Here is a 16352-nt window from a genome sequence, read left to right as displayed (position 1 = left end):
CAACGAAGTAGCTGCTGCCTTGCCTCTTTGGTAATAGCTCAAAAGCAAGAAAGTCCTTTAGTAACTAAGCCACAGACACCTTACAGCTCTCTAGGTATGTTCAGTTCTCTCTCACCTCTCAAATGAAGACAGCACTTTTCCATAGAATTATTATATGCACCTCTGTAGTGATTCTCATTTAAGGAATATTGTTAAATCTATCTTTGACTTCTTTTGTCTAATCAGTGCCAGTTCTCTTACGGCCAAGGAAGAAGTCATCAGCAATGGCATGGCTTCTGAACAGTAGATGTCAATAAGAAGACAAGGCCAAGAGATGAGAACAGCTCTGTTTGTGAACACAGGATGGAGACTCACCTAGAGTTACCAGAAATAGCTAGAAATGGATTCATATAGTGAAACCTAGTAGTTATGAAGAAAAGGAAGGCTACAGTTTGAATGTGGTATGTTTCCTCTGAACTTCATGTAGTTTAATCTACATTGTGAGGTAATAAGTGGGTGCAAATTTAGTCTGACTATGGTGTTTAGAAGTGGGGCCTTCTAAAGGTGGGGCCTTCTAAAGGTAGGGCCTTCAGGGTAGAGCCCCTTTGATTGAATACTGGTGGCTTTATATGAAGAGAGGGTGAGACCAGGAGACATACACAAAAACATGCTTCCTGTCTTACCACATGTTGCCCTGTGGTACCTTAGGACTCTACCAGAGTCAAGACTGTCAGCAGATGTGGCCCTTCAACCTTGGACCTCCAAAACTGTGAGCCAAAATAAACATCATTTTTTAAAAACAACTTTCCCAATTTGTTGTTATTGTGCTATTAACAAGAGAAAATGAACCAAGACAAGGACCATTATAAAACAATAAAAATTTTATAATAAGCTGCTAGAGTTCAGGAACACTGGATCAAACTGGTCTTATTGGTATGTGCTGCATCAAATCTAACTGCTGTGTGAAGCCCTGACAGGTACTGGGAGGGCACTTAGCTGACATTTATCTATGATAGTGATATAGCCCCTCTCTCTTTCCTTTCCTTTCACAATCACAAGACAGGTGAATCATGCCTTTTTCTGTATTACATGTAGCTAGAGTACAGAGGAGTACACTAACTGTGCTATTTCATAAGAGAATAAAGAGATTTCATGTTCATAATTCAAAATTGCCCCACCTAAAATCGTGTCAGCAGCAGTATCTCAGCCATGAAGGTAACACAGTGTGAGCGCTCCATTCACTCAGTTATTCGGCTCCCATTCTTTCTTGCATATGCATTCACATTTGTAATTGCCATTCACAGTGTGAAAAGAACCATATTAGAAAACAGTCTATAGACTCATTTTTGGTATCATTTATTGATTTAAATATTTTATGTGACTATTTGAACTTTTAAGGTAAATAAATGCGTGACTTAGACAGTTTTGTAATGAATTATGTAAATATAACACACACATACACTATTATTTCCACTTTTTTTTTTCAGAAGAATCCCATGTTACCATCACTCATTTTTCATATACAAATTCACCTTTTTCTGCAGTCTGTACTTTACAAGGACTCTTGTGTCAAAAACATGCTATTTACATTGTGCATGATGTAGAATAATCACAAATAAACAAATGAGTAAAATAGGTGGTAGTGAAAAACAAAGAAGATACAGTGAACGTTTATAATTCTATAAATACTTATGTCCTTTTACATGTACTATTTATTCTGAAAATTCTAGTGAAATGAGGCATATTTGATCATTTTAATTGGAAAAGATTTCTCTAAACTCATACTACTGGATAAAAGAAAATATTTTAAAATATAATATGAAACACCAAATGAAACTTTTTAAAATTAATGGTACAGGTTTAAGAGATGCATTCATTTTTTAAAAAATGAAAAAAAAAACTTGATATTTCAAAATATGTGCAATTTAACCATGCCCTACATATATATTAGTATATTTACCTGGCATTATTTGATGAGATTATAATTTCAGTTTGTGATAACTAGATTGTTAAAAGAAATGATTCACAAGTATGATCTGTTAGCAAAATAGCAGATGTACATTATTATTTACATAGCAAGCCAAGCCAAAAATTTAGACCTGTGAAACTGCAGCAAACCAATTGGCCAAAATGTTAAAACAACTCGAGTATCTGGTTAGATAAAAACTATCCCATGCAGAGGAAGCTAATGAAGGCCAAGCACATTATAACTATGTGTTTTTATTAAGTTGGGAAACCTACTAACTGTTATGTAGTGCCTGAATGTTTGATGGAAATGCATTGGCAGTTTATTTTATGCACTGAAATTAGCAGGAGAAGTTTGATATATAAAGAACTGTTTGGGAAATGAGACCCTTTGGTTTTGTAAAGTGGCTACTCACAGTTGAAGAGTCAGAATTCAGGTAGGTTGAGTTTCAAATGAAGAATGATATACATTATTTCTGAAATGCACTTGATTGGTAAATTTTAAAAGCATAATGAGACAGTTTTGCTACTTGATTACAAATGTTATAATGTAGTTACAGGAGCTTTAAACCTTTCCAAGGCAAACCTCTCTGTTTTTCTAAATAAGGAAACAACTGTTCATTCAACTCTAATTGAAAAAAATCAGAAAGTAATTTATGTCCATGGACCGTTTTTCTATTGAACCTGACATTCCTAGGGATCTAAACCTGTCATGATGATGTGAAATAATTTCTGAACAGTTGGATTAATTTTTGCTCCAGATTCTTGAAGGTGGTGAGTTAGTATCTTGCGGATTTTGCACATTTGAGCCTTAGATATCCATCCAGAGGAAGCAACAAAACAGAGAAATAACTGGGACTTTGGATCACAGTTGTTCAAGTTTCACCTTAATTTCTTCCATTTTCCTCATATATATTTCTTCTATTTTTAGAATTACCATTAAAAATATTTCCCTAAGTAAATAAAAATGGTAAAGGTATTGAAAGTCATATTTCTTCATTTGAATAAGTATTGATATTGACTATAATTTCAAGACAAAGTCTTTATTTTTAAGAAGAATTACAGGAATAAGACAAAAAGCATCTTCACATGCTTTTTATATGGTGGCTGCCTTTCCCCTCACAATTTCTAAATAAATTAGTCAGGATGAAATAAATAAATTGATAAGTGTTATATTCCCTTTCAAAAATTTTTAATTTTCTGAAATTTTCAAACTCCTTCCTTTGACTACTTGATCTGCTAAAGATTTCTGAAGTACATAATTAGGAAATGAGAATCAAAATTCAAAGGGCTTTTGACTTATTGAAGCATATTTTTCCAAAAAGGAAAAAAGGCATAATATTCCTATATGATTTTCAATTAATGAACACAAATGAATTTATGGAGAAAACTTGTTAAGTAGTTTGAATATAATATTAATATAATTACATAAAGTATGAAAAAAATTTAGATTTGGAGAATTAAAGACTTTTAAAATCTTATTCAAGACTTGCTCAAGTTATTATAATGTTGCAGGGGAAGAGGTTTCCTAAAATTACTCTTTTGTCTTCCCCATTATTTCTCTTTTAAATTTGGTCTTTGACTTATTTTCTTTTATAAATAAAATTATTTTCCTTTATAAATAAAATATTTCAATTTCAGACTTAATTGGCTCTGAAAAATAAATGGCTTTGGATTGATTTGTTAATGATTGATCCCTTGATACATCATAAAATGATTAAAGCTATATCTTTTTACTTCTAAGAACGTGGCAATTTGTGAATTCTTATGAACAGGTCAAAATTGTGGACAAAAACATTTATCTGAATATAGGCTAAAATCTCAGACACAGATAACAAATGTGATATATTTTTATACAATAGAGTATTGCTTTTTCAGTAGAGTAGACTTATAGAATCGAAGACAAATGTTTAGAGACTCTCAAAAAGCACCTCAAAACATGGTGCCCTGCCAAGCAGAGTTACAGAGGGTATCCAGGAAGAAAGAAAGGACAACCATTCACTCTAAAGAGCCAGTGAAATCAAGCTGCATCTGGCATTTCCTTCTTATTGGAAACTACTTTTCAGAAAATAGTTGCCCTAAAAATAGAAAAAGTCTTCTATTTCAATCTTTAGCAGTACAATACCCAAGCAAGAACATTTTACTTCTCAAAAATAAGAAAATTTTTCTAAATTAATACATTCATAGGTGCTAAAGACAGGAGATTTCTAAAAAATAGTTGACCCTCATACTACTTGAGAAAGTGTTTAAATTCAGTGGAAAAGAACACACATATAATCTTATAGACCCATGTTTCTCTTAACTGACAAACCTGCTGAAGCTAAGGTCCAGATTCTCTTAGTCACTTCTGTTCCCAAATGCTCTCTGCTAAGTGCTCACCTTTTCTTCCTTACCTTCCTTCCTCATAAGTCCATAAAGGTTTCAGTATGTGAAAGTGGAAAAGGAAGGTCTCAGCCCAAATAGTAAAATACTATTGCCATGTACCTTTTAAGAGCTAGAGAGAAACAGAGAAAGAAAAGAGGGAGAGAAGAAAGGAAAGAAGGGAGGAAGAGAGGGAGGAAATGAAATAAAGAATGCTAAGGATGCTGACAAGATTTAAAGCACTAATTGCACAAAACACAATATGTATTTACTAAGAGTCTTATTCAGAAATAATAACAAACTCTATTAACATTCAAGTTATAACCAACCTTGATATTTGGATTCTAGCATGGTATCTCATTAGCATAAAGCCTATACTAATGCCTAATTAGATTGTACAGCATATATTGATAGAAGGCATAGTACCAAATTTTGCAAGAAAAAAACTTATGCTTCTACAGGCATATATAATGTGAGAAGCTCTTTTGTTCCTTTAAATATTCATTATGATTAGAATACTTATTAAGTTTCTTAATTTTATCAGAATTTTGATATGCTGAGCCTCATTGTGACATTTTGTTAAGTATGAATCTGTGGTTTTTAAAAAAAATTAGAATCAATTATCAATATTTTCAGCTTTATCCTTGGTTACAAGGTTGGACTATGACATACTTTTAATGTCAGCAAAGTTTGATTTTCTCTTCATTTTCTCTAGTGGTTTCTCTTTCTTTCTCTGTTGCATATCCACTGAATTAAACTAAATATTTCATATATTCTCATAAATAGTACACCTCACATAGTCAGATAATCATTTGCATTTTGGTAGGAGAATAAAGAAGAGTTCTAAGGATTAAAAGTAAAAGCAATGAGCACCCATTATTCCAGATCACTGAGTTACATAACAAATGAAAGGGATGGATTTTACAAGTGCCTGGTGACATACTTGAAACAAATTAAAAAGATAGCAATAATAGTTTTGGCTGCCATCCAATAATAATTATCTTTACATAGGAGCAAAAATTTAAAAAAAATTCTAAAATTCCCCCTGAATTATTTTAGGTAATTATAGAGTTCTCTAGTTTATCTAGATTTTTTTATGGCTAGTGTTTATCTTACATCAGAGATCATATGTCTTCTTGACAATACTCTTTAGTCAAAGACTATAAAAGCAATTTATCTGAGAGTCCAAGTCAAGCCTATTGGTTTCTATATGGTAACTTATACCAATAAACTCTAGAGGAAGAGCTTCATGGTGTTGGCAAATTAACCTACTAGTTTATTGCTTCATTTTGGATTTTAGCTTAAAGTGCTAAAAAAAAAAAGATTTTTATAGGCAAATACAGTGATCCAGATCACCCCAGTCTCAGAAGAAAGTCACATTTTTCCCCCTAACCTTGAAAGTTAGCAATGCTAAATAAAAGGGACACAGCAGTAGAACTGCTCCAGGAACTAAGCTTTGATTAGTAGGAAAATGCCTAATTTTTTGCTGGTCAGAAGTAATTTAAGATCTGAATATTATCTGACTTCAAAAGAAATTTTATTCTGGGCAGTTTGAAAATCTTTGCCGTATATAATGTGAACAGGTCTGAATACTATATTATGTACTGTTATCCCTTAACCCTTATACTATTAAAACTTGTTTAATACGTAAAGCAAAAAATGTTGTCAATTTTGCAAACCATGGCTCAATGCTACAATTCTTAAGTTTGTCTTATTTGTAACATCTTTTAGATCTTTTTTTTTCTGTAACAAATGGAAAATGGATGAGAAAAATCAATGAAATATAATTCAAATTTAGGTATTATCACCAGAGGATGGAACCCAAAGGAACCCAGCAATAAAACAAATTTCTTTCTTATTGCTGAAGAACTTGATACATGTAGAAAACTTCCAAAAGTTTCTAAAATTCTGAGTTTGAATGTAAATTGACTCTTTTCAGCACAATGAATCTTTGTCCTGGTTTACCTTTGTCACTGATAATTCTGATTAAAAATTGTTTAGATTTGTTTTCCCCTTTAAAATTTTCCATTTTAAACAAACATTGCACAAATTATCTAGTTACAGCTGAGTGGAAAATTTTTGAATGATAAGAAATTACCTAACAACTTTTAAATTTGGAAGACTGAGGGTACACCTTCATCTCTACCAAGGTTCACCATCAAATGCTGTAGTGTGATTCTCTCCCCAGCTCAAAGCTCTCTGGAGTAGCATCCCTGAAAAGAGGGATTGTCTTGGGGGGTACCTGTCTTGTTCTGTTAGCAGGCAAGCCCAATGTAAGAAGAGCATGAAGAAGAGTATAGAATATTGTTTAATCCCGGCCCCCCCCCCCGCCCATTTTTTTTAATAGGTTTCAGGACACAAAAATATTTTCTGAACTTAGTGATTAAATTTCCCAACTGGGAGAAGATATAATTCCTATAATATCAGGGGAAAAAACATAAAATATAGTCTTCACACTGAATGTTAGTTCAGCCAAACATATTATAGAGGGGGAAATATGTTTTGGTTTAATATCATTTGTACACTGAATACTGTTCTTTTGTGCTGATTCTATCCGGCCTTTCTGTGACATATGGAAAGCCAGTATGAAGCCTTCTTTGTTCCTTACACCCAGATGTTCTGACACTTTCACACACCTTCATCATTGCAACCAAGACTGGTTCTATTTGCCACCTTCAGAGATTTGCTTTTTATAGCTCTGTGAGTTTCTAATCCCAGTTTCAGTAAGATGTACATCTGCAGAGAGGTTGGCAGTACCATTTAAGATGACTGAAAAAGCTGGTGAAGACTTTTTTTTTTGTTTATTTCTTATTTTTTTCTTCTTTTCTTTTTTTAAAAATAAGAGTAACCACTCATCAAATAAATCATTTGGATTTCATTACCACAGGTGTCTATTAAGGAAAATGCCTCTCCTAAGAGTCTCCCTTCTGAAAAAAAAAAAATCAGTCTCATCTAAAGCACCTGCTCAGTCCACTCCACCATCCACCTCTTTCTCCTGAATTTGATGTATGATTGATGGGCAGCAAAATATAAGGAACTGTCTTCAGAAAGTGAGTTGATATGAAGAAGCAATTTTGTACAGTTCTGATTTTATCCCAATTATTACTTTCCTGTCCCACTTACATACAATGACTTTTTATAGACCATAGTAAAAATATGTTTAGCAGAAGCTTTTCTTTATCTCCAAATAGAGACAAGACCAAGAGGAAGACTGAATATAAACTAAAACTTTCATTTTTAAAAAATATGCATTATAAGAATCAAAAACAAGCTACTTCTTAGGCTTGCCATTTGGATTTTGCTTTTCTTTTTGGCTTTCAAAAAATAAACAACAGTACTTAGATCTAACATTAAGAATGACCTGATCAGAAACTAGATGGATTAAGTAGAAGGGCAAATTCAATATAATTTAGTGAATTCAAATTAAGTATTTTTCATTATTTATTAACACAGAAAAGTATACTTATAAAGGATTTAAGTTTTCATTGACATACAAAAGGAAATTGTCAAAATTTTTTCAGTGAATCCACAATCCTCCTTTATTCTGATGGGGCAGTTTTCCAAATTATGGGCAGGAGGATGCTAAGTTAAGCTTTGTCATTGGAAATAGGAAGATAAAGGTAAAAAATGAGCAAACCTATCTACCATTTTAATTCTAATCAAGTTCAGATTCATGATTAGGGATCAGTTTACTGAGCTAGGCAAAGGAACCTTATTTATTTAGATGTTTGGGGATGAATCTCAGTTTATATGCTAATAATCATCTGATGTTTAGACATTGCTCATTGTAATGTAAGTTTACCAGTGCTTTTAACTGCAATCCCAATGCATTGTTCTATATGATGGAATTTAATAATTAAAGGACTAATTATTACTGACAATACTGCATGTCTTTAAATTATATTTTAAAAAAACTAAAAACATAAATTATTCAATTTGAAATTTGTAAGATTTAGTGCTTCCTCAATATTACCACATGACTATTTCAGACATTGGTTAATTATACTACAGATGACTTCAGCCAATAATATCAGAAGTTAAAATACTATTATAATTTAAACATTTGTGTAGCTGTCACAGAGAATAGTCATAGTGAGCTGTTTTTATCTTCAGTCTTTCCAGACTTATCAAATCAACATTTGATTATTTTTTCCCAAGTCCCATTTACATTTTTAAAGACCACTTTCTCAATCAGTTCTTCCAACCTATGCTCTACCCATATTCACTCATCCTTAACTTGCTCCTTATTATTTTACATACAAAGACCCAAAGATTTGGGTAACATTACAAATAACATACAAATCTCTTTGAGAGGAATAGAAATCATATTATGATAGGTATTTTTAAAATTATACACCAGAAATAATCTGATGGGAATATACTGATTGTTTTATAGCATGTTTGCAAATGTATAACTTCTGAGAGAGATTGATCATGTCATTTGCTCAAATATTTTTTTATGAGTCATCATGTGCTGTTCATTTTACTACAGAACAGTGAATATCTGTTAAAAGTCCAAACCAGCTGTATTATTGCTTATATGAAACATGTCTTTATTTTCCCAAAGGTTCTACGAAGTGCACAGGAGTGCAAGTGTCATATGGCATCATCACCATGGCTTAAATTATTGCTTTTAAAATAGTTATAGGTATTGCTAAGAAAGTCACTTTCAGATGAATGTACAATTCAATGTGAAAAGTACATAGTGAGATTAAGTAGTAAGTTAGTATCTTTTTGTAATGAAGTTAAAATATTCAGACATAGACTGTCATTTCAACATTTGCTTTTGTGTCCTAAAGTTCATAGCTTACACCTGGGTGGCGAGGATCAGCAACTGTGATGTACTGCACAGCTCTGGCAATAATTAAGACAATAGCGCCATAGCTAGTGTGTCTGATAGCCCTATAGTGAGCAATATTCATCCCTCATGCTTATCAGTGTTGATGTCTATCTCTAATAAGTTTGAAGACTCATGTGTGGAAACAGACTATAAATTTGAAACCAAAGCTAAAATTAAAATTTGTGAAAGAAATAATGGCATGAAGCCCAGAGTGTTTAACTTTGCAAAGCAATGACAAATGAAATAATATATTGCTATCTCAGTCAATTTGTGTTTACTCCTAGTAATTGAGATTATTTGCATATTCTTCAACGATTCCCAAATCTGGCTATATGTTAGCATTATCTAGAGTGATATTCTACATGCAGATTCCTAGGCCCTACCTGAAACCTACTGAATCCAAATCTCTGAAGGTAAAGTCCAGTAATTTATTTTTCTAAAACTTCCTAGGTAATTCTTGTGAAGCCAGCCAGATACCTTCAAGAAGATTAATTAGACCATTGAACTTTGCCGTTTCTTAGTAAGGATGGAATAGCAATGAGGTTCTTGATTGAAGCTGTGATCTGGTCACAACATATTAGAAATAAAAGACACAAACTTGACGTCTCTACCATCCCAAGTCTTCCCAAATACATTACTCCTTAATCATGTAACATCTACATTCAACAAACATATACACACAAACTAAGAATATTCATTACTTTATAAAGCTCGTTTACAGCATGAGATTAGTTGTGATTATCCCTGTGTTATAAAAATATCAATGACTATATTATTTGTTTTACTTTGTTTTCATGAAGTGTGAAAAGAAACAAAGGGAAAAAATAAAGTTTCAGGACAGTTAATACTTAGGTTTCAATTGTTTGAAACAAGTGTGAGGAAGGAATTTTGCACACTATCTCAATATTCTCTGACAAGATTATGTTAATCTGTATATTCAACATCATCGGATGCTTTACATTCACCACCACAAGGATCCTGAAATTGACCCACAGGTAGGCTCAATGTGCTCATTCAACAATAAATATTTTCCATCACGTTAACACAATTGATGTACATTTTAAATCAGTTGGTTGTGGATTAAGTATATTCATATCAAAAGTTACCCATAAAACCATCATTTGGACTAGATTGTGTTATATTTTAATAAGTCAATCCTTCTTGCATCAGGATTTGGGGGCTATTTCTTAGGATATACCCATAGAATCCTTTGAAATGTCAAAATTTTAGTAGTTGGAGTTCTATAATAATATAAATAACTAAGCTATGATATGAGGCTTGCTTCTTGGAGTTGAGTTTCTATGTTTTGTTAGCTAGAGGCATCTGGTGCTGCCCAAAGCATATTCAGAGTCATGTATAATTAATGACAAAGGAACATTTGGAGAAGCTGCATAAAGTGCTTGGAGTCAGATTGTATCTTAAAGAAAGAGCAGAGGAGAAATTGCAGATGTAAGCAGTGCCCCAGCATATTGACAAAGGGTAGTCATTGTTACTCAGACCTGGCACCAGGTGGCTTCATCTACCTGAATCAAGCATCAGCAACTCTTTCTGTGGTCACATCAGGTTCAAAAGTGGGGAGAGACAATGGTGTTTGGTGCAGTCAGGCTTGAGGGGGTGAGATTGTTTCTCGTGATGGTATGATGTAAGAGAGGCTCAGGGGTAGGCTTGGTCTTGCAAAAAATGCACAAGAAGAAACCTATTTATAGAAGTTTTACTTTCTGCCCTAATCATCCACAACACTTGCTTTCAATAAGTCAGGAACCCAAGGAGCCTGCAACAAATATAGTCAATGATGGTCATAATCCTGAGCTTCCTCCTGATACTTCACAACTTCAGCACACTATTTTGGTTGGCAGCAATACAATTTTGTACAAAACACAATGGTTGTGGTTTTCCAAATTCTCTGTGGGTTTTTTGTCTATCAATTTATTTTTGCTGTATGATGGAACACTCTGGAGGAATTTATAAACTTGAAAGTCTTGCTGCTCTTGTGAATGAGATCTTGTTTGTTATCATCTTATTCTGCTATGTTTTATTCTGGAGAGGCATACACTTTCACACCGTCCTGACACCATTGTCACTGGAGGAAAGGAGGAAGTGTGAGACTATGAGAACTAGCATTTGAAGTGCTGAATCCATACACCCATTCCCCAATCTCAGGCACCAGCACTGTCTCAGAGTCACAGTAGGTCACAGCTCACTGGACTTCACACATAATAAGGTATTAAAAGGGAATCCCCAAATAATTTAAAATATAACAGAAAAGATGAATATAGAGGCAGATTTTATAAAGTTGAGTCATGTTACACAGTAAAAAGACCCAACTGATGTGTTTCTGAGGCCATATTACCCTTTTATTATGGCTGATGTTACCTGATTATTAAGGTTCACAAAGCAGACACTGTGCAGTAAGTTCTGAGTAAATATGTGGGGATTTTGATTTCTTTTAATTATTGATTTATTTGTAAAGATCGGCATTCTCTCCATCAAAATGATCCTAATGCCAGTGTGAAACCTTGATACTGATGGGTAGTTGAAAAGGGCCTTCTCTAAATCAGCTGTTTTTAACAATATTAAAACAGGGAAGCTACGGGTGCCAGGTTATATTTTAATATTCCTTCTGGAATGAGTTAAATGCATTACATGAACTTAAGATCACTTGGCTTCTAAGTGGACATCACTTAAACTCCTTTTAATTTGCCACACTAAAATGCATGATGCTTCTAACAGTTTGTAAATAAATGAGACTACTGTAACAATATTAGACAAAAAAAATGCCATCACTTGTTATAGTCACATTTCCCAAGGTAGGGGATGTGGACTGCATTTTGCAGGATGAATAAAAATAAATGCTTTTTTTTTCACAGCTAGAATGAAGAGACATTTTACATAGTACCTTGCAAATATATGTAGTAACAGTGTAACTGTAATAGTCTACTGTACTGTAATAGGTTGGCAAATGATAACAGATTAGACCTTGCCTCAGACTATCTCCAAAAATATATTTAGATTATAGAGTATGAAAAATGTGGTTTACATTCTGTCTGCAATATATAATAGATCTCTGGCATGTTCTTCAATGTGACATTTGTGACAGTATAAATGGCTACTTCTCTATGTAAAATCATATAAACTAATACAGAGTTTGTGATTCTTCTGACAAATTGAGAGTATATACAAAAATTCTTCTCTTGAGCCCTATCTATCACCAGTTCCCAGATAATGGAGTTGATTTTCAATGAATGCTTTTAAAATATAGATATTTCCTATAGATATTCTTAAGTACAGAGAGAATAACCATGTGTTTAGAATAGTCACTTAGACAAATCTTTACAAAAAGCAGATTGAATGATTCCTGGAAGTCTTTTTCAGCCTTATGGTTACAAAACACATTGTTTATCACCAGGACATTTATTGATGAAATATATCATAATAAGCTCTAAACTACCACACAGAGTAAGCAAAAATGACAGTGAGCTTGGCTCTCTCCCACACACCTGGGCTTTAAGAAGCCCCTGAGCACAGCTCAGGCATTTTCTAATATTGCCATGAGAACTGAGGTGCTTTCAGCCTGTTCTGCCCATGCTGGCTGTAAACTTCTCACTGTCCCCTGTGAAGGAAGTGGGTTAATATCCCAGTCCCTTGAAGCAATCCTTTGTAAATTGTCCTCACGAGAATACCTTGAACCTCTCTCCCAAAGGGTTTAAAAGTGAAAGCTAGGCCCAGGGAAGAATGGGGCAGGCAAGAGTTTAGAGAGATCAATGTCCGTGTCTTGGATTCTCCACATGAAGAGTGCTGCACTAATGTTCTTGTGGACCCCCAGGTGAGAACTGAGTTCAAATTATAAAAGGGGTCACAGTTATAACAAATAGTTGGCACATGTATAAATGTTTTCTTATTGACACAGAGAACTTAAAAACATTAATGAAGTCTCACAGATTACATTGGAAATTAGTTAACATAGACCTTAGCTGAGTTATGTCACAACTGAATCATAATGCAGCCCAAATCCCTGAACAGAGAAGAAAGAATACATTGCATTCAGTAGACGTAATCTACCAATCAATACACCTGTTGGAGTAAGAAAACATTCTCTCCAAGGTTTCAAGGAAGCAAATTCTTCTAGCTCATTCACCTCAATAGAAATTTAGGTTTCATAGCTGATTCAAAATAGGAAAACTCTGGACACACTGTGCTCCTAATATCAGTGTGCGCTATGATAATATTTTCATGCAAAGTTGATTACTGGGAACAAGTCTTCATTTTAGCAGAACATTCGAGGGAAACCTGTTGTAACAATGGTGATCATGTATTCTAAAGATTAGACCTACTTTAATGTTCATGAAGATGATTCCATGAAATTAAAACCACATTGAGCAAACTGCAGAAGAACATTTTTTAAAAATCCCAAAGCCATAAAACACATGTTTTTCTTGCTTTGTGTTATGCAATAAGAAACAACATTCTTGGCAAAATGGCAAAATGTCCTGACACTTCTTTGTCAGTAATGCCAGTGTCCAGGAATGTGCTTCTGAGGGTGGCAGTCAGCTTAGGAAATATCAACTGAGGAAGGGGAGAGAAGTTACTCACATGTCATTTAGTAGGATGCTGTTTATTAGAATGCAGATTAATATTGAAAAAACTACCCATATGCATAAGTGCTAAGTTGAAAAGGGTCCAATGTAACAAAGCATTTGTTTTTAGCTGATATGTGTTAGAAAATGGCAAAAGACCTTAATCTTAGTTACAGATACATCTTCGACTAATAAATTCCATTTCCTCTGGACTCCATGCTCCATAAGTTAAGTCTGGAAGATATATTTACTAAGCAGACATACAATGCTTTCTCAGCATCTGAGATCCTTGGTTATATGTATTCTCAGTCCAAGCACTAATCTCTCTAGATAAATGAAACTATATTAGATTAGTAGGTTAGTATAATGTACCATCAATACAGTAGCAGATTCCAAAAATCTAATAATGTCATGTGAAATGTAATTATCTAGAAGAAGAGATATGTATAAAAATAGGTAATATCCCTAAAATATTTTGCTGAGTTACAATTCTTCCTGCTGGGAAGGTTACCACACTACCATGATATATGTATGAAATGTCTGTTCAGAAAAAGAAAATTAGAAAATATTCCTCACCTGCCAATTCACCAAATGTAGGAATATATACTCAAAACTGGCTCTCAAAAATGGCACAAACATATAGGGGAAGATGCCTATATGCATGACAAACAAGAAAACATGGAGTCTATTTATTGGTTAGTTTTTAAAAGGGCCCATACTCATAATTTTTATATATATATATATATATATATATATATATATATATGAATGATCAAAAACACTCATGTGGATGGACACATCTGGTTTCCCCTCGCCCTCTAGCTTTTCAAGGATTATTGCCTGACATAATACAGAAATTCTGCTGCTTGTCCTCAGCAAAGCATTGAGAGAGGAACCACCTCTTTCCACTCTCCATAGTGACCCATGTTCTGGGCTTGTGCTTTTTGAAGGAGTCTTTGATCTGCAGCAGGTCTCAGAGGCTTGTCTCCCGGAGGAACATGGTGCCAATGTTGTAGGAAACCTTTTTTATTCTCGATGAAGAAAGAGAAGGCTTTGGCTGCTTTGGACCAGTCCTTACCTCCAGGAAATAGCAGATCCCAGGAATTTCTTTTGGGAAGTTGTCTGGAAGCTCTTCACGGGACCGAGGGATGAATGTAAAACTTTCTTCTCGTTTTAATAATCTAAGAAGAAAATATAGGTAACATGGATCAAACAGAAAGGGAAATGTGAATAAAAAAAATTCTGAAGGCTGAGAAAGCCTATCCATGACTGTGCACACACAAACACCTCTATTGACCTTCCTAGGACTCCAGCTATGAAATCCTGACTCAGGAAAGATCCCTTTATGTTGTAATGATGATGATGATAAGAAGAAGAAGAAGAACTGCTCAAAATATTTTACTCCTTAAAATATTTATTTTATTTCTTACTGAATAGCAGCCCTTGAAGAATATTTGTTCATATTTGATTTTTTCCCTAAACAAAGGGCTAAGAAAATTGCATAATAAGAAAACTGTATAATACAGGTTTTGTTTTAAACAGGCAGGATTTACTTGTCTGGTTTAAAAGCCTGCCTAAATTCTACAGCTTTCCTTTTAGGTTTTGTAGACTCTCAATAAACTTTAAACATATGTCCTTTATGTCAAACATGTAACACAAATATTTAGATTTACAGAACATTTTGTGTCTCCAAGTGTCTGTGATATCTGGTTACTGACATCTAGCAATACATATTTTTCAATTTCACCATCACTTATTAGTCAGATAAGTTGACTTGTCCCTTGCAATCACACATAGAGACTCTTCAAAATAGTAACTTCGCAGGGGATTTATTCTTTAAACTTGCCAAGCTCCATGAAAGGTTCTGTTTGATACTCACATTTAAGAATGTAGCTAAACATTTTCACTGAATTCACTCTTTTTGGACTACTTAATGTTTAAGAAAATCTCCTAGATACTCCTAAGAATGTAGTAAGTAGAACATACTCTTTTGTTAACAGAAAAGGAAACAGGAAATAATGGAAAGAAAAAAATTTCCCTAAACAATAAAAAAAGCAAAGGAATGTAATGTGAAACAAGAATAGATGCTATAAGAAAGCTAGACATAGAGGTAAATACAAAAAGCTGCAAAAGTTCAGAGGAAGAAAAATGTTTGGGGAGAGCATTTCATTAGGACACAGTTTTGAAGTCTACACTGAGTTTAGACTTTATTTGGAAGATACCATGAAGACAAATCCATCAACCTTTACCTAAAAGCAATTCATGCTCATATGTCAGGTTAATATTAACAGCAGCTCAGGTAATGTCAGGTAGGCAATGTGGGAGAAAGAAGGCATGCAAGAACAGAGGATGCACGAAAATTCATTATAGGAGCAGTGATGAGAATCTCTACGCAAGGAGGAAAAATCATTTTTTCTCAATGGTCTGAAAAAAAAAGCATGCTGGCAGTAGTAATAATTGTTATGACATGAGCAGCCTGACTTGAGCATACCTTTATGAACCAGAGTTGTAGTATTTTGCTTTCTCAAGGATAAAGGAACAGTTCTAATTGTCTATTCTTTAAAAACATTATGCAATGATCATATTATTTTGGGACATAATAAAGTGAGGCTCATTTTGACATTTTTAAATTC

At 33.8% G+C, this 16352-nt stretch overlaps 1 protein-coding gene across 2 annotated transcripts in view; it reads right to left on the bottom strand.

Annotated features, from left to right (window-relative positions):
- Window positions 1–1319: 1319 nt before the first annotated feature.
- The window catches only part of Gucy1a2 (guanylate cyclase 1 soluble subunit alpha 2), a 299113-nt gene continuing 284080 nt past the window's right edge, over window positions 1320–16352 (bottom strand). Inside the window, exons 8-9 of one of the 2 annotated variants that reach the window (XM_046466445.1) lie at window positions 14798–14900; window positions 1320–11225 (exon numbers count right to left, since the gene is read on the bottom strand). In XM_046466445.1, coding sequence (XP_046322401.1) covers window positions 11223–11225; window positions 14798–14900 — 106 coding nt within the window. In that variant the 3' untranslated portion in view covers window positions 1320–11222. Of the gene's footprint in view, window positions 14901–16352 lie in introns of both variants that reach the window. The other variant, XM_046466443.1, reaches the window with a different exon arrangement.

Source organism: Marmota monax, unplaced genomic scaffold (genome assembly GCF_021218885.2).
Source record: "Marmota monax isolate L192 unplaced genomic scaffold, Marmota_monax_Labrador192_F-V1.1 WCK01_AAM20220418_F8-fsc00045, whole genome shotgun sequence".
Lineage (NCBI taxonomy): Eukaryota > Metazoa > Chordata > Mammalia > Rodentia > Sciuridae > Marmota > Marmota monax.
The sequence above is the reverse complement of the archived record's forward strand: the minus strand, read 5'-3'. Positions and strand labels throughout refer to the sequence as shown.